Below are 23,511 nucleotides of genomic sequence, written 5' to 3' on the forward strand. Positions count from 1 at the left end.
AATCCCAAAAAAATGAATAGACGGCAAATAGAATTGAACAGAGACTTTTAAGAGCTATTAAGCTGTTTTTCTTGATTACTTGTCATCCTAATGTTTAAGTTGGTGTGTATATTGTTGGGGACAAAGACATTTCAGTCATCATTTACTCACCATAATCTCATTCCAAATCTGCTTGACATTATTTCTTGTGTGGAACACAAAAGGAGACATTCTGAGGAATGCCCTAGTTCCTCGTTTTCATGCAATTACAATGAACGGGGACTGATATTCACAAGTGCACACCTATCCATCCATCCATTCATCCATCCATCCTGTAAATAAGCATGATAAACTCTACAGAAGTCAGCACAAGACATTCATGCTTTATTAAAAACACAACAAAGAGATATAAAACGAACATCTTTTGCCTCACACATGTCGATATACAATCGTGGCAGGAATGTTTTACATGGTAGCACTTTGGCACAAGCAGCTGTTTACTATAGCTGTCTTTACTATGGAACAAATATCATTCAAATCTACAGTTTAGCAACAGTTAGAACATTTCCGATATATTACTGTATATATAAATATGGAGAAACCGGTATTCAACATTAAAGTATCTGAGCAATATTTTGATCAAAGCAACGAAGATTATGGAGGAAATACAAACATAAATTGATGTTGAATGTTATTTAACATCACATTATGTAAAGCTGAATGAAAGAATGGAAAAATTAAAGATTCTGCTGGAATGCTCCAAACTTGCCAAACATTCAATGAGTCTACAATCATTTTTTTGAATGAAATTTGAAAACATGGCAGTGTACGCAAGGGTGAACCTCACAAAAAATGTCAAGAAACATCCAGGTCATGCGTCTACTCCAAATTCAAAAAGAAAGGGAAAAAAGCCTACTTCTAGGAACATTGCATTTTATTTTGAATTGAGACATTATTTTCATGACAGTTAGGAGCATCTTTATTTCATTATCAATACTGCAAAGAAAAATAAACTACTGAAATTAGGCACGATATTAAAACTATTATTTTTACTATTAAAACTTAATAATTTTCATGTTATGGTCGATAACCGATAAATGACTGATATTTAAATTCTAAATTCTAAAAAATAGAAACAAAACATTTTAGATACTACAAGTCATTTTAGGCATCAAAACATTGTAAACAATTATAAAGTACACTGTGGAAAAAAAATTGATATTTAGAGATTTGCTGATGATTACATTTAACAGTGTTATTAACATTTAGTGTTTAAATAGTGTTTTTAAAAAATATAACTTTTGGTAAGCATCAAAAACAATAAAGGTAAACCAATAACCGATATATAGTATAATGCATCCATAATTTAAAATTGTAAAGTATTTTTAAAGTGCAATAGTAAGTGTCGGTAATGGTAGCATTCACTACCAAAAAATAATAATAATTGGGTTCTGGGCAATTTTGTCATAAAAATAATGTAACAATGTCTTAATGGTCGATTTGGGGTAAAATATGACCCAGGCATTTCTCCATGAGATTCACCTGTAAAATCCACCTTTGTCCCAGCAGCTTCATAAAAAGAAATCCCTATCTCTTTCTGTCGTTCTGCTGATCACCTGATTTATCTTTGTCACGCCATCCGTCTGCACACTTCCTGTGCCCATTAACCTCTGTTGATTACACCCTGGATATTTCTTCCCTCAATCTTCCTCTCTCTGGTTGAATTGCACTGATTGGCACCTCAGTTTCTCCAGGTAATTAGCTGCATCCACTCGAGATGTGCGGAAGACTCCGAGTGCGCCGGTGTTCCTGCACAGGCATCTGTTTTTTCTGCCACACGTAACTACTTATTAGCTCCTTTCATAATCGGGCACAAATTAGAAAATATTTACACACTCAAAAGTGTGCCGGCGCAACTAGTTCAGCCAGTGAGAAAATGAAATATATATATATATATATTGGCCCAAGAATCTACGTGAAATACAAAGATGATGTGTGATGTTAAAGGTGACCTGTGCATGCGTGTTTGGGTATTACGGCATACAGCACAGCCTGCCAACCACTCGCTTGCTCTGTCCCTCGAGTGTGAGAGCACAGAGACTCATTTTCCTAGGTAAATTTCATTAAGAAATGTCCAGATGATGTTTCAAGACAAAATATAGAAGAAAAAACTACAGTAAGTAAAATCTGTTTTAAGGGCAATTTTTTTTCTGCATAGTGACAATCCTCAAATTCTCATTAGTCTACTCATAATTGCATTTATAAATTTACTATATAACTTCAGTAAATAAGTTAAAGTAAAGTATTTTTTAGGGTAACAAGAGATTTAGGAATGAGAAAATAATGTCTCAATGCAATAAATCTCAATTTATATTGTCTCAATTTATTTCATTTAATTCATATGAATTGTATTTTATGTAAAATTTGATGTATATTTTATTGTTTTCTCATCTTTAGATTTTTGGGTGAAAAATGACCCAGACATTTCTTTTTAGGAAATTCAACCTCTTTTTATGTCCACATCTTCCATTCCAAGCGAACAAAAACTGCTTTGAATGATCACTGGCTGATTATAAAGTATTACACCACACACTTACATTAACGCGTTCCTGATTTCATTTGATTATTATTGTAACTACATAATGTGCTACTGCTAACCGATGTGGAAAGTAAAAATGTGCATCCCCAGTGACGGAACCGGGGGGGTTCAGACGTGAACATAGAGCTGTGTTTGAGGGAGAGTATAAAATACTGCTCTGGGATCAGAGGTGGACTTTTATCTGTGGTGTAGGAGAGGGGGAGAGGGCTGGTCTGGGTTCAACGCCTCTGCTCTTCATGAACGACAGCAGCTGGTCAGGGATCTCGGCCAGGACATCTTTGGCCAGTCGAGCCATGCTGAGTACCTGGTTCCCGGATCGGTCAATGTAGTCCCGGAACGGCACAAACTAAATCAGAGAAACAGAGATGAATCTCATGAATAATGTCTTTCTGACTTCTGGAAAAAAATAAAATATATATTATATTATATAATTTAATATGATATTTAACAATCATACATATTTAACAATTTAATTATTTCACAATTTCTTTTTAATTTATCTCTAAAGCTTTAAACAGTTATGGGAACCAAAAGTGTGCCATATTTGTGGAATGTGTCGCATATCAAAACCACTTATTTTTTATTATGGTAATACTTTACAATAAGGTTCCATTTGTTAGCTACATTACTTAACACTAACTAATGATTAAAAACACTTCTAAAGCATCTTATTATTAGTCTTAGTTGAATTTAATATCGATATTTACTAATCCATTATTAAAATCAATAGTTGTATCTGTTAATATTATTAAATGGACCTGAACTAACATGAACTAACAATCAACAGTTGTATTTTTATTAAATGACGTTGTTATTATTATTTATCCTAACATGATCTAAATTATTCAAATGAGAAAAGTGTATAATGTTAAATTTACTCAGGGACAAATAGACTTTTTCAATGATGTAAATTTAAAAAATGATAATAATAATAATCTCAAATAGGTAACATTATGTACCTGGACAATGTCTCTCTCAGCAACACGTCCCCTGGAGGACACCCTAACCTCATCTCCATCCAACTCCTCCATAGCTGTTACATTAACAAGAGAATAGTTACATCACATCTCTTATTCTCGTTTTGAGACCATCTCTGTTTTTGCAGTGCCATAATCTCACCATCAAATTCAGCAGGGCCGACTCCCACGATTATGATTGACATGGGCAGGGACGCCGCCTGAAAAAAAGAGAGGTAGTATGTGATCGGTGCCCTGCTAAAAAGATTATTGTATTTACAGAACATCATGAAGGTCTAATAAGCAAAAATGACTCACGGTGACCACGGCTTCTCTAGTCTGCACCATGTCGGAAATGACACCGTCAGTGATGATCAGCAACACAAAGTACTGAGAGCCATCTGTCACCTCAGATGCGCACCTGAGGATTTAACAGTACAGTTAGACTTAAGAGCATCTATATTCAAAAAAAAATTTACTTCTCAGAAACTAAAAATGCTTCCGGAGAAAAATATTTAATATGTCTCGCTGCAATAAAACAAGTGCACTGCTACGCGGTTGCTATGGTATTATGGGTGACTGCAAACTGGACCAAGTCAAAACAAGTCCCTATGATATTCTGATTCCTTGAAATGGGTTTGAGTTACGCACACACACAAATACTATAATACTTATTATTATTAAATTATTAATAATACTTATTCATTCTTAATAATTTGGAGATAATGATTTTGTGTTACAGCATATCACTGGAAATATCCGATGAAATCCTCCTTATTTTATCTAAGTTCTTTTCTCAGGTTTTTTTTATTATTAAATCTGTCTGTTCCTTCCAGTCCATTGACCCTAATAACCGCCTCCAGATATTGTCTCATTCACGATACGCAAGAAGTGGCGAGCCCAGAGAGGAGACTCATACCAAGTTGAAAAGTTGACCACTCCAGCAGCGGGCGATCAATATCTGCCTCTTAAAGCACCTCTGCCGTTCTGGGAGTTTGATTTTCTTTAGATTGAGAGATTTAGCTGGATCTGAAGAAGCCTTGAAACTGACAAGGGCAATTAAAAGCTTCTTCACATGTGTGTGAAAAGTTTAGTTTTATTTGTCATGTTGTGTGATGACCGGTGTACTGATATGACACGATATACGTGACATTTAAAGCAGACCAGAGATTAAAGGTGCAATGTGTAATATTTCTGAGGATCTATTGACAAAAATGCAATATAAGATCCATAACTATGTTTTCAGTGGTGTATATAGACCTTGCATAATGAACCATTATGTTTTTAATACCTTAGAATGCGACATTTATATCTCCATAACCGCGGGCACCCCCTTCTATGGAGGTCGACATATTGTGTCGTCATGTTTCTACCGTAGCCGGCAGCGAAATAACAGCGCTACAGAGCGCGTTTCGTCACTACCTTGAAAAAGAAGTTTTCAGTGGTGTATTAAGACCTTAAAATATGCAGTTTCTATCTACAAACTTCGTGCAAGGAAGCAAACTTAGTTCAGCGAATAAAACACTGACACAATGATGAACAAGTAACAATAATATTCACAATAACATATAGTTTTACTGAATAATTAAGTAAACATAGTATCTTAATTTATCCTCATTCCTGAACTGGCTACTCTCTGCTGTCTCAGACGATGACATATTTTCCTGTCGGCCACTGTAACTTTTGTTGGTTGCAATTCGTAACCTCACCACTAGATCCCGCTAAAAACCACATACTCCACTTTTAAGTTTTCAACTGAAACACAACATTCTTCTGTGGCAAGTTTGAAGAATACGAATTATCTATGTTTTTCTGCTTTATTTTATCGCCCTTATTATGTCATGACTTTCAGGGCAAAACTTTTAATAAATTATCAAAATTTAAATTATTCATGTATATTTCATGAATGAGGTCCAATGTTTTTGCTAAATTTATATTATCGGACTTAATTTAATTATTAAATGAATGTTCTGTTAATGTCCTATAAGTGTATTTTATTTATAAAAAAAAAGATGTATTACTATTAATAATAATAATAATTAGTAGTATTAGTATATTCTATATAATAATATATAATATTTTGTATAATACTTTTAATAAAATTTTTGTTAAATATTGGCTTTTAATATGAAAATTCAACAATTGTCTACCACTATCAGACCCTTAGAAATAAACGGCTTGTTTTTGCTACTGTACTTTTGACACTACATATAAATGCCCTTGTTGTAAAAGGCTAACCTTTTCGTATTTGAAATAGTCTATTACATTTAAATTTAAAATGTTATGGTGCTCATGGCTTCACATCACAATAACACTGATTTTTAAATGACCCATTTTTGTAGCTCAGTTTCAATAAATAATCGGTGACTGGAGAGGCCGCTTTGTGCTGTGATCGGAGCCTGCATAGTACATCAAAGTCCCTTATTCCAAGCCAGCAAGAAAAATCCTGTTTTCCATGATAAGTCCCTTTTAAAAAGTTTCTGCGTGGTAAACATCAGACCTCGGCTGCATCTGAGCAGCAGGTACACTGTGTGAAGTGTTAGTCAAGCACAGGATTCTGGAGGAGTCTTCGGAGAGCGTGTGTGCGCGTAAGTGCATTTGTGTGGAGCGAGAGGACATGCTTTAGAGTGAATAACAAGTGGATAGCGACAGGAAGGAGTTCAGCTCATAGGGGAGACAGAAAAAAGACCAGGGCAGAGAGACAGAAAGAGAGCTCAACCTCGTGTCAATTGCAGGAGGACTGTTTAGCTTACTGTGCCACCTGGTTGATGACAGGGGCAAAGTTGGTGGGGCCGTAGAGCTGCACTTTACGAAGACAGTCATAGTACGCCTCCAGCACGCCTTCGATGCCGACGCAGTTTGCATTCTCACAGTCGGAGTTCTACGAGGTCAGAAATACACATGCATTGGAGAAAACCTCCACAAGTTCATATTTAATACATGAGGATGTATGTAGTGTATAGAAGAGAAAAAAAAACATTTTGAGAATCAATCAAAGGAAAAATAAGTCATATCGGTTTAAAACGACATGAGTGCAAGTAAATGATTTTCATCTGAATTTTCACTAATCTTGAACCATCCAACATTACTGTGGAGTTGTGTGTGCATTTTTAATGATGGCTCTTTTTGAGCCGTTACTCACCAGGGGAAAAGCATGAGAGATCTTGCCATCAGGAGGGAGTTTAGCTCCAAAGCCGTAGGCAGGGAAGAGTTTGTCACTGTCATAATCCTGGACGATTTCCCCAACGGCTTTAAGGGCCATGGCGTACGCGTTCAGCTGATACGGGTTCATGTAGTGGAGCGATGTCGGCTGTGATGGGTTTCCTGCATTCAGGTATCAATCAATACAAGTTTAGACACAAGTGCAAAGACATTGATAGCAAATTCTAAATCTAAAATGGACATGTGACCATTGCATGCCACACAAACACAAATGGTTGTATTTCAGTCAATGAAGATGGTCTTACCATTAGAGGCGGTGAAGTCTATTGCTACAGTGAAGTTCAGCTGTGTTCTGTTTTAACATTGAAGAGTCACAGTCAAAAGATGTAACCAATACAGCATATAATCATATGGGTACTTGACATGATTTGCCTAATTTACGTGTTTGAAATTTTGGGGTCAGTAAGAAATTAATACTTTTATTTAGCAAGGGTGGATTAAATTTGTATTCATCAAAGAATCTTGACATTAATCATAATACCAAATGTTTCATGAGCAGCAAATCAACATATTAGAATGATTTCAGAAGGATCATGTGACACTGAAAGTTGGAGTAATGATGCTTAAAAAAATCAGCTTTGCATCACAGGAATAAATTAAATTTAATTTTTTTTTACAAAAACAGTCGTTAAATTGCAGAAATAATTCACGATATTTCTCTTTTTACTGTATTTTTGACCAAATAAAAGCAGCCTTTGTGAGCATAAGATACTTAATATAAGAGAACTAGACCACTAGTGAAAATGCTTTTTTTTCACATTACAAATATTATTATCAGTGTAATGGAGGCCAGCTAGTAACAGCTGTGAGAGTAAACCTCCCTCTCCGGCCTCAAGAGGCACACTTGAGACTGACTCTTTAGCATCCTTGTTAGTGTGCCTTCCTCCCATGCCGGTTCGAAATCCCGCTCAGGTGTGCATTTCCCAAAAGCATTGTTAACCAACTATGGTTGCAAGATCCATCAATATCAGCATAGTTCAATGAGTCGGTGTTTCACGAAACCATAGTTCCAATGAACTTGCGCAAACAGAATCGCAAAAGTTTTGTGGTTGGAACGACAGCTCTCGACCTGTGGTTAGAAGCATAGTTTCTTGTTCGAATGACATGTGGACTTAAGTCCTTATCTTGAGCAGATGTATGAGCCCAACTGCTGGGCATTTCTGCCTGACACACCTCTCCCAGTACCACAGAGATGGCTGCAGGGTCATCAGCCGGGGACCACCCTTCACTAATGTTTCACTCCTTTAATCCCGGAACATCTCAAGGTGGCGGAACAGCGAGAAGGGACGTATCCCAACCACTCCCTGCAGCCAGCTCTAGGATCCTTGCTTTCCCCATGCTCTAATCCTTCCTTCGAAGCTAAACCCAAAAGCTCCCATGTTCTGCCTCCTCCTTTATAAGGAGCCTCCTGCCAGGTATTTGAGAGCCTTCCAAGTGACTACAGCAACCGCTGGGTAGATGTTCCAGTGTAGCCTCTACAACCCACTTCCAGCAAAATACGCAAGCTGACATCCATTACAATTCTATATCTTTTATTTCAAATATAAACAGATTTCATTTACGTATTTTAGTCTGTCAAGAGATTTAAAGCAGCTCTTTTGAAGAGTGCGCATGTGCATATATGCTCTAGTACGTAAGAACGAGCCTATGATTGAATCTGGTATCTGGATATAAAGCAAAATAACTGAGAAAAATGAGAATTTTACAACTGCTAGTTAAGCAGTGAGTCCCCCTTTTGTTTTAATAACAGCAGCAGTTGAGCTGACACGAACAAAATCTGATCCATATTATCCATGCTTCGAAGGAAGCAAGACATCTGACCTTTAGTACAAAGGAGTTCACATGCTCTATGTCACAAATTTGATTAGTAACCTAGAGATAGTTCAGAATCCAAATATTCCAGTTTTTCTGAATTGCTAAAACATATTTCTCAAAATCATCACCCACTTTCTCAAAACCTACAACACAAAACCAAATCTTCAAACTACATTCAGAGAACATCTGACAACACTCTCCACTCCAGGCTCTTTCTCGTCCTCATCCTCTTCCACCTCGTCCACCACCTCTTACACATACTTTTCCTCCTCTCCTTTTCAGATTGTTCCCATCTATTGTTCGTATCAACATTCAGTGCATCTGTGCCACCTGTGCACTCTGAACTGGCATATTTTGCACAGTTGATTTGATCACATCATTAGAAAAAAGTGAACAGTTTTGAGTCGATGTGTGTAAATGATGACAACTGTGTTTTAGTTGCATTTAACCTTTTCCTGCCTGTGTTTAGCGTTTTGCAACACAAGTGCATCACAGTGCCATATGTGAGTGAGAATAGAGTTTTGAAAAAAGAGTACATTGTACATTTGCAAATGGTGTCTAGCTGCCTGGACTTGTTGAAGGATTTACAGAAAGAGTTATTTATTCAACAAATTGGTTTAGGATATGTTGAGAATTTTGTTCAGAGAAACACGGTTTAGTGTTTTAACGAATCAGTAAAACTGTACATAGATTTCCATTCATTTGAATAATTTCTTTGTTTTAAAATGTTTAAAATTTTAATACTTTATTTATTTGCAGGTTTAAATTCAACAGATTTTCAATGGGGACTCTTTTAACTTTTGGATGCCACATATATACAATTGTATAAATGCATATTTATATTGCTAATTAAAGTACACTAGTAGAATATGCTGAAACTATGAGATAATTCAGACTTCTACTTAAACTTACATTTTTATGATGCAAAATTCTGAGCAAGTTATCAAAATGCTTCTAACCTGGACATATCAAATGAATAAATTAATAAATAAATATTCTTGTTTTTTTTTTTTTAAATATACAGTACATATGTTTTTTATTAAGTCAATGCATAATTAAAGGTTTAGTTGTAATTAAAAGGCAAGCATGTGATATTACATACTGGTATAGTGAATCATTGCCTTGATTTCAGTTGTTTTGAAATGAGTATGTGATGTTGGCTTTAGCAAAAATGTTTCTACATTTTTATTAGAGCTGTCAATTGATTAAAAATGGGCTCCTCATTTATTTTTGCTATCTGCTCTCAGTAAGCAAGGTTTGGTGATGCAGTTTTCCTTTATAAAACATGAAGGTTTTACTTCAAGCTTGAATGGCACTCCAGTTATGGAATTTAAGGGACATTGTGTGTATTTTTAGCATTTAAAAATTTAAAGCATCAAATTGACAGCCCTAATTTTTATTTGATCCGTCAAACTATTTGACTATTACTGGGTTACAGGGCACAAAAAACGTATATTCCTATAGTGCATTTCATTAACATTTGTATCAGTATTCAACACACATGCTGGTAATACCTGAAAAAAAAATGATGGTAACTAAACTGTCCTGAAAGCTCAATGACGATAAGATCCACTTCTAGTTTACTGGTATTGTCTCGAACGAAAAAATATTCAGATTGACTAACTATAAGTCCACCAATGGTTTACATGCATGCCTGATACAGCTGCTCTCTAACCAGTTAATCTGCATCTTTCTCCAGACTAATTTATCCAGGGACTTTTTAAGGGCCACTCACCCGCCCCGAATGAAGTCCACAAATGTGTACTCCGATTCCACTTTGAAGGACAAAAGTGTTACCTAGAGAGAATAAAAAAAGAAAGAGAGAGGAGAGATAATGGAAGTCATTATGAAAATAAATCAGAAGAGGAGAGCGCTTGACAGGTAATTCATTCACACGTACCGTGCCAGAGTTGACGTATTTCTTTTTCCGGCCTTTCTTCTTAGGATTCAGAACCTGAAAGAAACAAAAAGACACCCATCAAGCATGGCTGAATGGAATATGACATATTACTGAAGTGTCCTCATATGTTTGTTTTTTTTCTTTTATGATCCATTAAACATTTTTGGCACTTTCATGAATACGGCCCACGTTGCTGTCCCATTACTTGTTAAGAGCCATTAGAGGAACATGTTTAGAACTTTTAGATATGTTAGATAAAATATTATCTAACAAAAAATTATCCTGACATGAAAAGAAGCTAGTTTTCAACACATTAAATGTCTGTATTCCTCCTCTTATCCTGTCTTCACCTTTTTGGTTGTATCTAACAATGAAAATAAAATCATAAAAATGAACTCTTTTTTGTAATTAAAACAATATTAAGCTGTGTCCCACATTTTCAGCACAACCCTGTAACTGCATAATATATACATAAACAATTAAAAACAAAAAAATGCTTAATATTTTTGACACTATTTTTCACTATTTATGTTTTTTAAACCAGTCAAAATAACTAAAATGTGTTAAAGTGTTGTGTTTTGCCAGAATTCCGAAATCAATTGATCAAAATGAATTTGTAAAAAAATATGTTTTTACCTCATAAACATTGAATTGGCTCTGTCCACGAGACAGCTCTCTATAGCTGGTTGTAAACTCGCCGATGAAGTCATGACTGAAGAAAAATTAAAGTGTTTACTCATCTGAGGAATATTTAATGAACATGGCATGAGCACGCAGACAAGAAATTATTTTGGCTAATGAAAATTTGACTTGATTTATTCTTGTTATGCGGGGTAATTTATGTGTTTGAAAACTAAATATTTACTACCCACAAATGGAACACCAGCCACGAAGAACAACGTACCTTCCATCTCTGTCCCAGTCATAAACATCAATCTTCACTGTTCTGGAGAGATCACAAACAAATCAAACCTCACAGCAAGTCAATATCTAAAATTAAGAGCAGACAGCCTGAATTTTCTCAAAAGGTCAGAGTATAACAGGAGCCTGGTGAGTCCACAGAGCCAGTCCAAAATAACACGAGCACCGGCCGCTGTCTCACTCCAGCTGACTGCTGGGATTATTCCCACTGCCACAGTGACACAGCTGCCTGTTTCCACAGCTCACGGAACCAGCCGTGTTTCGTTTCAACACCTCAGAGCTCAGTACACAAGTCTGAGGGATGCTTTAAAGGTGCAACAAAAAATCTATTCCTCTCAAAAATCTGACTCCAATCAAAAAAAGTCAAAGATTATTTAAATGTTGGGGACATTGATAGAAAAGGTACTGGCTCTCAGAATGCACCCAATAATCTAATGCATAAAATCAATACTGATCTTTACTCATATCATATATTTACTGTATCAGGGTTGTCAAAATTATGCACTAACAAAAATTGAAATATGCTTAATGCTGTTTTTTTTCGAATTGTTATTCTTATGAAGACTTCGGATGCCCAAACACCTGTGAAGAGAGAACGCCAGCTGCTGCAATGACTCCAAATCAAGAAAGATCTGAATTCAATATGCACCAATGCTACATTTTTCTATAAATCCTAATCATTTGTTAACAAACATGTATTCATTACTTCAATGAGCTCTTTCTTTCTGCCTTAAATTAAAACATTGTTTAAATTAATATATTATTGGCTAACTGTGTGATTTGTATATGTACATTTCAGAAATACATAACTTGGACACAGTCACCTCTGATACTGTAACAGATCACTCTAAATTGTAATGTAGACATGCATTTTCTGTAAAGCTACTTTGAAACAATATGTATTGAGAAAAGCGCTATACAAATAAATGTGAATTGAATTTAAAAAAACTTTTTTAACATTGTTAATGAATTTATCGAATGTGGTATCATAACTGTACAGTTCTTTTCTGTGTGATTTCAACAATCTGTATTTCTCATTAAATGAAGAAAGACATTCTGTATGGTATTGATATTTATTAATCAAACCCAGATGAAAAGCTTAACTAAAAACGGGTAGAGGACCAATGCACATGAAAAAAACTTCTTAATGTCTATAAAGTGGAAAATGTATAAGGTTTTAGAATTGAATGCTTTCAGTTTTTAATGCAGTTGTATCGGAGTAAAGAGTACAAAAATTACATATTTTGTTTTCTTTCATTAAAAAGGAATTAAATGTGTTGACTAGGAAAAACATTATGAGTTTTATTACAATTAAATATTTAACTGACAGCCAAAATATTTTCATGTTTAGTGAAATGAGTGAATATTTAATAACCAGTATTCTATTTGGAATAACATGCATCAATTAGTAGTTTGGGAACAAGACCGGGAACATGTATTAAGACAGGTCAATTTTGTTTTCAAATCATCTTAAAGTAGCCATGCAGCAGGATTATACTCTTCGGTTTTAGAGAGCCTCACCTGTCATAGTCTCCATTACAGAGAGCTCGCACTGGGATGGTGAAGGGCTGCCAAACAGGGTTCAAAGTATTCTTTACCACCTCTGTTTTGTGACAGATAGTGAACCTACAAAAGAGCCAAATCAAAAAGGAAATCTTATTTAAAGACTTGCTATGACAGCTGTATGGTTTTCTTTGAAGGAATATGTTTGAAAATGAATACCAACCAACTACAGGGGAGCATCAATACAAGTGGTTAACATCAAGAGCAGCTCATGGTGGGCATGAAGAGACTCTTGGGTTTCATAAAACTACCACCCATCACCCTCTGTTATCAGTCAATTGAGCTAACACTTAGGGATCATTTTGTTTTTTATGGGTTTTTATGTTCAGTCTGGAAACATTAAGCTGAAACCATTTCCAATTCTGGCATGAAATTAAGAGGAAAGAAGAGATAAATCTTTGTTTTTACCATGCTCCTTCTAGAACAGTTTCCTAAAAAGATGCAACCTTAATTTCTGTTTTGCTGTTTATTAATCCTGAAATATGTTCTGATTGCTTTAAATTTGCTTTAACCGTCAATGACAACAACAAAAAATGCATGGGAGGCAGTGCCTCCTCAAAAAAATAGGATGAGAAAATTGGTTTTCTAAAGTAACACGTAGGTAAAGTTACAGTGGGAGTCTGCATCTCTCTTGCCTCCCCTGAGGCCATTGACTTTTCACAGCCCTCTAAAGCGTGCGGTGGGTTTAGTGGGGGGTAATTGAGAATTAATGACGGAAAGTCATGTGAGAGGAGGCAATGCCTCCATTGTGCTATGATTGGTTATGATTAGCTATGATTGGTTCACACGATAAATCCCGCCTCTTGTTTACGTGCATGTTCGCGAATCAGTCTGAATGATCAAAATGATGGTGTTAATGGGAAGACTAATTAAAAAGTAAGTAAACAGCCCGGCCACTTAGATACCACCGTTTTATGTCACGTCAAAAACAAACTCGGAATGACCTGAAAACATGATGAAAGTGTTTTTTTTAGTGCAATCAGCTTGGTGAAACTAAAGACACATCTTCGTGTCTGATACCAGTGTTTACCGAGCATGATGACTGATGATCCGAAAAAAATGTTGACTATTAAAAAGAACAGCTGTATGTAAGTTTACAAATAAAATATACAGTTCTACAGATCTGTGTACTGTTGTTATTATTCTACTGTTTTGATACCGTTTCTTATAGACAATATCATGATCAAGCTTTAGTTTGGAATATGAAAAATTTACAGAGGTCTGGACTTCAGTGACCTCGTAGCTTGCTAGGGTCATGCTTCACCGTTGGCAAAATAAGCTTTCAATAAAACTTGGCTGCCTATACAGTATAATGTCGAAATCGGTGCTACCTGACTAGAAAAAACAGAGGGGAAAAGGCTGTTGGCTTCCCTTTGGGCCAAATAGTTAGGGAAAACTTCAACAACCACAATGCAATGGTTATATTGCAGTCGAAGGCCACTCCTACCAGTCTGCTTTGGATACACTTACCAGAGTCAAATACCGCCTTGCTCTAGTAGGAAATACTTTGCAAACTTTTAGTCATAATGGTGTCGACATGTATTGTTCCCAGGTGCAAGAATTCAAAGAGTAAACTTTTAGCTGGAGTGAGTAACTTTTAGCGGGAGTGAGTTACTTTTGGTTTCCAGCGAAGGATGCGGAAAGATATAAGTAGTGGCTAAAGGCTGCAAATAATCATAAATATGGAAAGAACTACCGATAAAGAACATCGGAAAAATATCTGTGCTTGTAGTCAACATTTTAAACTGGATGACCATGGACACAGTGTTTTAGGCCAAACGGGGGTGGAAAACTGAGAAAAAAAGAAAAAAAACACTGCCATTCAGTCAGTTCTGCCCAAAGCAAAATGCCTTCGGGTACAGGTAAGAAAGCTGTTGCCATAGTGTTCCATTTTTACCGTAATGCTTTTTAAAGAGTAGACATAGTATGGTAAAGTTTTCAGTGATAATACAACACTTTCAATAAACCTACACTTGCAATTTGTTCTATTAATAACCCTCTGTTGATCCGACTGTCAGTGGGCGGGGATACAAAAATGCGGAAGTATAATCCGTAGTTTTCACGAAAGCCCTGAAGCTGTCAACATTTTTGCTGACAAATTAATGTGAATTTCTCGGTCCAGGTAACACAGAGAAAGAGTAAACATTGTTCTTTTACATTTACTATCGACATTGTAACAATACAATCTGGGATAAAGAAATGGTTATACTTTTTATCATACCTGGTAAGGACACATTGTTAAGATGATGTTCATTAGTAATAGAAAGCACACTGAATATTCCTTTAAGCACTCATACTCACGTCCCATCTTCATTGCTGCGGTAAAACACCAGGAAGGGGTCGGACTTCCCGAAGAAATCCTTTTTATCCAACTTGTTAGCACAGAGTTGCATGGTTGCAATGTCCTGTTATAAAAAACTTTGATTACTTTTGGATAGATGGGAATAGAATAATCATAGAGCTACCTAAAACAAACAAGGTGTACAAACAAGCAAACAAAGCACATGCACTCCTGACTCAGAGTCTTCGATACTGGCACTATTATATCCAACAATGCATTTTAATTGCTGGCCTCAGTTAACATCTCTCAAGAGCAGGAGTTCAGGACACAACAAAGGCAAAATACTAGGACAAGAAATCAATTCCACAGAGAGGACACACTTGTGTTAGAGGAGAACAGCAATTGATTCATACATATTAATGTTGAGCGGAGGTCTCCAGTGTTTAGCTATTTATTGGTGCTGTTCTCTTCAGAATACCAGATCTCTGGGGAGACCCTCAAGACCAGGAGGGAAGTCACACATGCAACAGATTTAATTGGATCTTGATAGAGAGAGAGAGTCTAGGGAGCACTCGAGGAACTACGGTCTGTGTGACACACTGGACAGACAGCTCATCTGCCTTTTAAAACGGCCCGTCCCTCTTGGGGAGGAAGAAGCTGTATTTGAGGTGAACTGTCACAGCTTTCTGCCAAACACTCCCTGTAGCTACATACTATTACAAGGACACAGAGGGACGAAATTGTATATATATACATAATTTGTGCCATCTGAAATGATGGTTTTAGGGACTGGCCCAAGGCACTAACAGACAATTTGTGAGTAGAATGACTGAAAAGAGATGGACGGGGTATTAACAAGGATGGGACAAAATAGTGAGCCAAATGCTGCACTTGGAATGATTTTGCGGTCTTGCCTTGATCGTCGTAAATCTTCAAGGGTGGAGGATTAAATGTGTGTGGGGGAATCTCAAAAAAATATGTCCAGGTCACTGATATCTTTTTTTCTTTCTAACTTTTTTTTTTTTTTTGGACATCGTGACATTATTTTCAGGACCATTAAGGACATTTTCCCCTCAATACCCTCGATAAAATAAAGATATTCTACCGTTCAAAAGTTTGGGCTCTGTAAAAAATGTTTTTTTTAATAACTTCTACTTTAATTAATGTTAAAATGTTATTTATTCCTGTGATGCAAAGCTGAGTATCATTTCTCCAGTCTTTAGTGCCACATGATCCTTCAGAAATCATGTTTATATGCTGATTTGCTGCTTAAGAAACATTTCTTATTATTATCAATATTGAAAACAGTTGTGCTGCTTAATATTTGTTTGTGGAAACCGTAATATATATATTTTTTAGGATTCTTCAATGAATAGAAAGTTAAAAAGAACTGCAAATATTTGAAATAGAATAAACTTATAAACTTTTGTAAACTTATAAATGTATTTAATGTAATTTAATGGATCCTTGCAGAAATCTTACTGACCACAAGCAGTGTAAACTGTATATATATGATCATTCTAATTTCTGTAAAAACATATATTTACTGTACTTTTATTTAAATTTAACATACAGTAAAATGTTATTTTATTTATTAATTTTGCATAGTACTAATGTGAATTTGGGAAAGAAATGTGCAAAATAAATATATATATATATATATGTGTATATATATATATATATATATATATATATATATATTTACATTTAATTTATTTTATTTTTTCTTAGCAGTAATGTAAATAAGGGAAGGAAATGTGCTAGTTACTATAAAAAAAATAATGTTGTAATTAAAAACAAATCTTAATGGTCATATGAGCTTCCTTTTAGTTCCTTTTCAGTTAACCAGTTCTCCCATTATGTATGAATACTTAAATATATGAAAAAATATATAATCTATTATTTTTTCAAAATATTTATTTTATTTTATTTTAGTTTAGATTTTGCATTGCAGGATTGCATTGGGAAGGGAAATCTGCTAATTACTATAAATATTCTGTAATGCAAAACAAATCTTAATGGTACTACAAGCTTTCTTTCCATTAAACAAATGAAATTATTAAGAATTTGTTTTTATCAATTTTTGTTTTGGTTTATTTCTTTAGATTTTTTTTAGATTAAATATGGCACGTTAAGAAATATGATGCATTATTGACAGGTTTCATGAGATTCACCTGCTCCTTCATGAGTGACTAGAGACATCCACAATGGATTAACTTGAAAAATCTAGATATTATTTAGCTTTTTCTGTCTCTCAGTACCCAACATTAGCAACAAAAAAAAGGCACTTCACCTCTGATATTTAAATACAATGCTTTAGGCATTCAGCTTGATGAAAGACAGTAGACGATGTGTGTGTGTGTGCATGTGCGTTAGTTTTGTACTGACCCGGCAATTGCTGAGTTCCTCAGCTGTGAAGATAATGTTCCCGCATTTCTTCCCTGGAATGCCCCTGAGAAAAGATAGATAAATGTTTTTAAACTTTCAATAAAATGTGAGCTAACGGTTTAAAGAAAAGAGTTCAAGTTAAACCCTCGTGAAGACTGGCAGAGTTATAAGCACTCTGCGAGCCCACTCAAAATCAGGACAAATAAGACGACTCCATTTTTGTGTGCTTTTCACAGAGTTGCTGGAGCTCTTTTTGCTGCTAAGAGCTTTCGGCGGAACAATTCAATTGCACTGGCGGTAATGGTGGGCCACTTCAGGCGCTGAATAGCCCACATCGAACCTCTGAAAAGAACATGATTCACCTGAAAAGAGGGAAAGTGTAGGGAATGAGGGGGAAAAGGTGATGAGGGTTAGCTAGAAAAAAGATTAAAGGCTGAGGGTGAGAACTGAAAGACTGTTTGAGGGAAAGGTGAGAGATTCTGTGAGGGGAAAGTGATGGAACATTATAAACACAAAGACAGACATTGTACGCACATTGATTTTGTATCTTAATACATGAAGTTCGCAAACTTATAAATTTTAACTGACATACTTCTGATTGAAAGAGGATATTTAATGAAAAAAATTGAGATTTTATCTATAAATTGACTGGTTTGTGCAAATGAAGCACTGAAAAATAAATGGGTTTGGTGATGTAGACAAAAGAGGAAAGTCATTTCAGAGGTAGAGAAAGTTATTATATTACACTTTGATGAAAGACATTTTTTTCTTTAGAATAGCATCGTTCAAAATTATCGTTCAATAGGGTCAATTTTGATTTCATACTGACTCTAAGTGGAAATGATGCACAAAAACGATTCAATAGCATATACTGTAGTCTGGGTAGTCTACAGTATATTTTGTCATAAAATTATAAAATGAGATGATTGAATCCAGCTCCAAAGTTCTGTCTCCATGGCCACAGACTCTCTTTCATCAATTTAAAACCCCATTCTGTGGTCTCATGTCATCTTTGCATTTAATTGGCTATAACGGGATTCCCATGGGAACAAATACCACCGCAACAGCTGAATGGCAGGTTAGTCTGATACTTTAGTGCAGCCTTTGACCCTCTATCTATTCACACATACACACTCTTGCATAAACTCACAATGGTATGCACACATCGACCTCCTGACCACCTGCAGGGAAGAAATCCAGTTAAAGCTCAATGATGCCAAATAGAAATTTTGTCTGAGGGACATGTTAGACAGGCAAGCGTCCCACCACGCTTCTCATCTCCCCCCTCCTGAGACACATGTCAGATCTAGACATGCAGGTAAGACTCAGTGAGGCGGATCTGCCATGGAGAAGGCTAGAGGTGGCATGGAGGCTGTAAATGACTCTTGCAGTGGGAAGTGTTTTATCAAGTTATCTTCAGTTGGCTGGGCAGTAATGAATACAATTATATAATAGTTTTTAAAAATACATTGCTGTATATTACTTTCTTGAAAATTTCACAGTGCATTATGAAGAAATAAAAAAAGAACTCCAAGAGTGCCATTCTAAAAAAAAAAGGGTGCCTTTTGTTTCCCTAACTATTAATGTGTACATAAGGAGATTAGCTGATGCCAACTTTGATAATGTGCCATTAAACATTTTTATAAACACACAAACAAAAATATAGTAACTTTCGTATATATTAAATTAAAAAAAAAATCAGAAAGGATGCATTCAATTGGTCAAAAGTGACAGTAAATGCTTTTACATACAGTCGTTACAAAAGTTGTACTTTTGAATTTTTTATTCATCAAAGGATCCTGAACAAAATCTATCATGGTTCCTACAAAAATGTTAGGCAGCAGCACAACTGTCTTGAACATTGATAATAAGAAATGTTTCAGAAGGATCATGTGACACTGAAGACTGAAGTAATGATGCTGAAAATTCTGCTTTTCCATCACAGGAAGAAATTGCAGTTAATGAATGTTGTGAAATAGTCTTACAATTTACATGTTTTTATTGTATTTTCTGATCAAATAAATGCAGCTTTGGTAAGAGACCGATTTATATATATATATAAAAGTATATATACATTTTAGTGGCAGAGGACTGTAAAACTGTTAAACACTATTACTATTAAGTATTATCACAACAAATAGAAAAGAAATTTCAAAAGTAGTTTTAAAATGGAACAGCTTCATAAAATGACCCAAGATCACAAATGCAACATCCAAAGTTAAGAATAAATACCAGACTCGAAAAACACAAGCTACTTAGGGGAGTTTGGGAGTCCAAGGACACCACTAGAGGATTTTTTTCTGCACAAGTACAAAGACCAAGTAGGAGAGGGTTCAGCATGTCTGAAGAGTTCACGTCTTGCCCCAGGCATCAACTCATCATGCTCAAGGTCACACGTGGCTCAGTATAACCATAGATTCTCTCATTACTCAGTACCAACCAATGTATACCTCAAGACAGCTGTCAGTGTCACTAACTCTCTGCATTCAATTTCCTGCTGCTATGGAAACAACTTATAAAGGTGAGCCGAGGAGGTTTTCAATCCCAACTTCTGCTGCGAAAGAGGGCTTCATCGCTGCTACCGAACACAAGAGAACAGGAAGTGCCACTAGTTAAGTATACTGGAGCCTACAGAGAGTAAAAGAATGAAAGAAAAAAAAAGAAAGAAAAATGATTGACAGGAGGGATATGAATGAGGGAATAAATTAATAACATTTAATGAATGACATTTAACATTTCAAGAAGAAATGTCTTTGGATTAAGAGTTATTGCACTCAAATACCTTGCTTTCATTTAAACCACATTGTGAAATGAAACTATTCATGGTCACAGGCGAAGAATACACTCTTTTCCAGCTGGGCTGTCACCTCTCTAACACAGCATATCTGACAGACAGAACAATAGCATCTCAAGATTTTATCGGAGAGCTTCAAACCCCCCACCACCCCCCATTTTACTGTGTCAGTGCCAAAAACATCCTCCCTGCATGTTTAATCAGAGTCCTCGGCAGACAGGATAAATCCGGGCGCCGTTAGAACCGAGACGCTGGAGACGTCTCTTACAGGACCCAGACATCCAACACTGCTGTATTTATGTCACAAACGCATCTTAAAAAGCACAAAAATATCATTCCACTTCAAATTAGTAATAGCTGACAAACTTGAAACTGTACCCACATATCAATTGTATTCACATTTAACATCAATATACTTGTGTTGAAAAAAATATTTATATATATTTAATATAACAAAATGTATTATTCATTAATAAAATAGTATAATTATTATTAATATGGTTATAAATGATTAAATATGTATTATATTGTTAATTATTATTATTAAATATGTATATAAGTATTATATTAAAAGTTCCTAATTATGTTTTGGAGGTGTCCTACAATAGGTTTAAATGCATCCAAGGTAAATAAAAAACACTTTCATTTTCTCATTATACATTTGCAGTATCTCCTTTCTGAGAGCCCTGCTCTGATTGGTCAGATGGCCCAGTCGGTTGTCATTGGTTTACTCTGATTAGTCAGATGGCCCAGTCTTTTGTGACTGGTCAGATGGCCAAGACTGTTGTGATTGGTCTACTCTGATTGGTCAGACAGCCCAGTCTGTTGTGATTGGTCTACTGCTTACAGCATGTGTCAGAAATCAAACTCCCATATTCTGAATTTCAGCTCCAGATGTTTTCTCAGCACTTGTGCACACAGTGCTATGAACAATAACAATGGTGTGACTCCTTATGCTTTGGAAGTGCATGCAAAGTAGATTTGTTTCCAAAGCGCAGAAAACAACATCTTCTCGACATGTTGACAACATAAACTAAATGGTATCATAAATTATACTTTAACTAGATTTTTAACTAGATTTTTACATTTTCTACGCAAAATTTGACTGTGCTTACCCATGTTAAATTCACCGCCACAATGGCTTGAACTCGCTCTCACAGTGTTTTGAACGGTTTCTTCATTGTTGCTAAATGGTTGCTATGTGGTCCAAGTCAAAAGAGCAAGACTATGATATTCTGGTCTCTAGATAGATGCAACTGGAGTATTATATTTTTCTCTATTTTATCATTCAACAGACACATATGTACTTAGAAAAGTTATAAAACACCTCTCCAAAACGAGCTCAACAATCTAAACTCTCATTTATGGCACAAACAGTACAGCACAACTTATAATACTTACATTTATTGGTTTGTTCATAGAGCATATACCGTTAATTATTTACTGAACATCAGTGTATTTTATCATATTGCTGTTGTCGCTTCGTGTCATGAATAAAAATGGCCCTCAGCTGTTATAAAAAAAAATAATAAAAAAAAAACATAGCCCTTGGGGCTTATTACTTTCATTTGTCATACAGCTCTTCCACGGGCATGTAAATGTGACAAAATCATGCAGCTAAGCTTTGTTGTTCTTGTACATAAAATGGTATCATCAATATAATGGTGCCTCATAAAGGTGAATTACATGAATTTTAAAATACTCGAGCTTCTAAAAATACAGTTCGAGAGACCAGGACGTTGTGTTGCTGAAGTACGCTGCAGGTTCAGCCGTGGGAACAGACTGTAGAGAATGAGTAAGCCGCCCAATTAGGCAATGATGGTGGGGATTTAGTGAGCATGCATTAACTGATCTCACTGTAGGAGAGATACTGTTCGGTCAGGGCAGGTTAATAGCTGTCAAAAATGCCCTGCTCCAAACAGCACTCAAAACACAGATTGTAGAAGTGCATATCAGAGCAATTAAGCAGCAGATAAATGTCTGTCGGAAAGGAAGTATTGCAGCGAAATGCAAATATATTCTGTATCTGAAGTGCCGGATCCAGATAAGGACGGTGATCATGTGACCGTTAACTTGATTATGCATAATGAATTTTAAAGGCCACACTGTGTTTACAGGTCTCTGGCTTACGGATTCGGCGCACACTCATCTGGCGTAGGAGTCAGGAACTGTGCTTAAGTTCTAAGCCCATGGTTCCCTGACTGAGCCCTCCTAATAAGCCAGAGATTCATTTGAAGGTCAAACGCAACAGCTGTGTCCACGGATAAAAAAGATCTTGAGATGCGCATAACCTCACACACTAAAATAGCATCACCAGAATACAAAGTAAACACAGATATTCATGTGATTTTGCACTTTTTTTATTTACTTATATGGGGATTTCAACCAGAAATGCAAATTCTGTCATGCATTTCTTTCTTCTGCAGAAAAGATTTTAAACTGTACTTTTCATTGTACTTTTAAAAAAAATCTTCTACATATAATACATATACAAGTTTAGACTGACATGGGGTAGAGTACATTAAAAGATGTTCATGTTTGGATGAACAATCCCTTAAAGCTGCTAAAAATATGAGGAAATTGATCTTGGTGCACCAAGTTTGAATACGCAAATAAGATTTGAACAAAAGTAGAGAGGAATATTTTTGGGGAGTGATGACTTTGTGTGGCTTTGAATATACAGTAGTGCACGAATCACATGGGCTTTTCTTAGAATATTGAATTTTGTTTTCCACCAAAAAATAGTCATACAGTTCTAAAGCAACATTAGCGTGAAGAATTCAAGACAGAATTGTAATTTTTAAGTGAACTATTTATTTACTCACAGTTACTGGTAGCAATTTACAATAAGGTCACTTGTTTACATTAGTTCATGCATTAGTTAAAATGAACTAACTATGAGCAATATATTTTATACAGCATTACTGACCTTTTAACTTAACTAATATTAACAGATACAACTTTTGATTTTTGAAAACTGATATTTTCACGACAGAACATATGTCTCAAGGTGTCAAAGTGTGTAGAGTACAAAAAATTTAATTGTTTTCAACGCAAAAATCCATTTCAGCTACTGATGTCTGTGATAGCCAT

The 23,511-nt window shown here is 35.6% G+C and overlaps 1 protein-coding gene across 1 annotated transcript in view; it reads right to left on the reverse strand.

Annotated features, from left to right (window-relative positions):
- Positions 1-341: 341 nt before the first annotated feature.
- The window catches only part of cpne9 (copine family member IX), a 40,888-nt gene continuing 17,718 nt past the window's right edge, over positions 342-23,511 (reverse strand). Inside the window, exons 7-20 of the mRNA XM_077217934.1 lie at positions 17,625-17,688; positions 15,257-15,360; positions 12,914-13,018; positions 11,376-11,417; positions 11,108-11,183; positions 10,472-10,525; positions 10,307-10,368; positions 7,002-7,048; positions 6,677-6,858; positions 6,288-6,415; positions 3,853-3,955; positions 3,698-3,755; positions 3,538-3,611; positions 342-2,924 (exon numbers count right to left, since the gene is read on the reverse strand). Of these exons, the coding sequence (XP_077074049.1) occupies positions 2,742-2,924; positions 3,538-3,611; positions 3,698-3,755; positions 3,853-3,955; positions 6,288-6,415; positions 6,677-6,858; positions 7,002-7,048; positions 10,307-10,368; positions 10,472-10,525; positions 11,108-11,183; positions 11,376-11,417; positions 12,914-13,018; positions 15,257-15,360; positions 17,625-17,688 (1,282 nt within the window). The 3' untranslated portion in view covers positions 342-2,741. The remainder of the gene's footprint in view (positions 2,925-3,537; positions 3,612-3,697; positions 3,756-3,852; positions 3,956-6,287; positions 6,416-6,676; positions 6,859-7,001; positions 7,049-10,306; positions 10,369-10,471; positions 10,526-11,107; positions 11,184-11,375; positions 11,418-12,913; positions 13,019-15,256; positions 15,361-17,624; positions 17,689-23,511) is intronic.

The sequence above is a fragment of the Siphateles boraxobius genome, unplaced genomic scaffold (assembly GCF_051911475.1).
Source record: "Siphateles boraxobius isolate OS27281-9 unplaced genomic scaffold, OSU_SipBor_1 77, whole genome shotgun sequence".
NCBI lineage: Eukaryota > Metazoa > Chordata > Actinopteri > Cypriniformes > Leuciscidae > Siphateles > Siphateles boraxobius.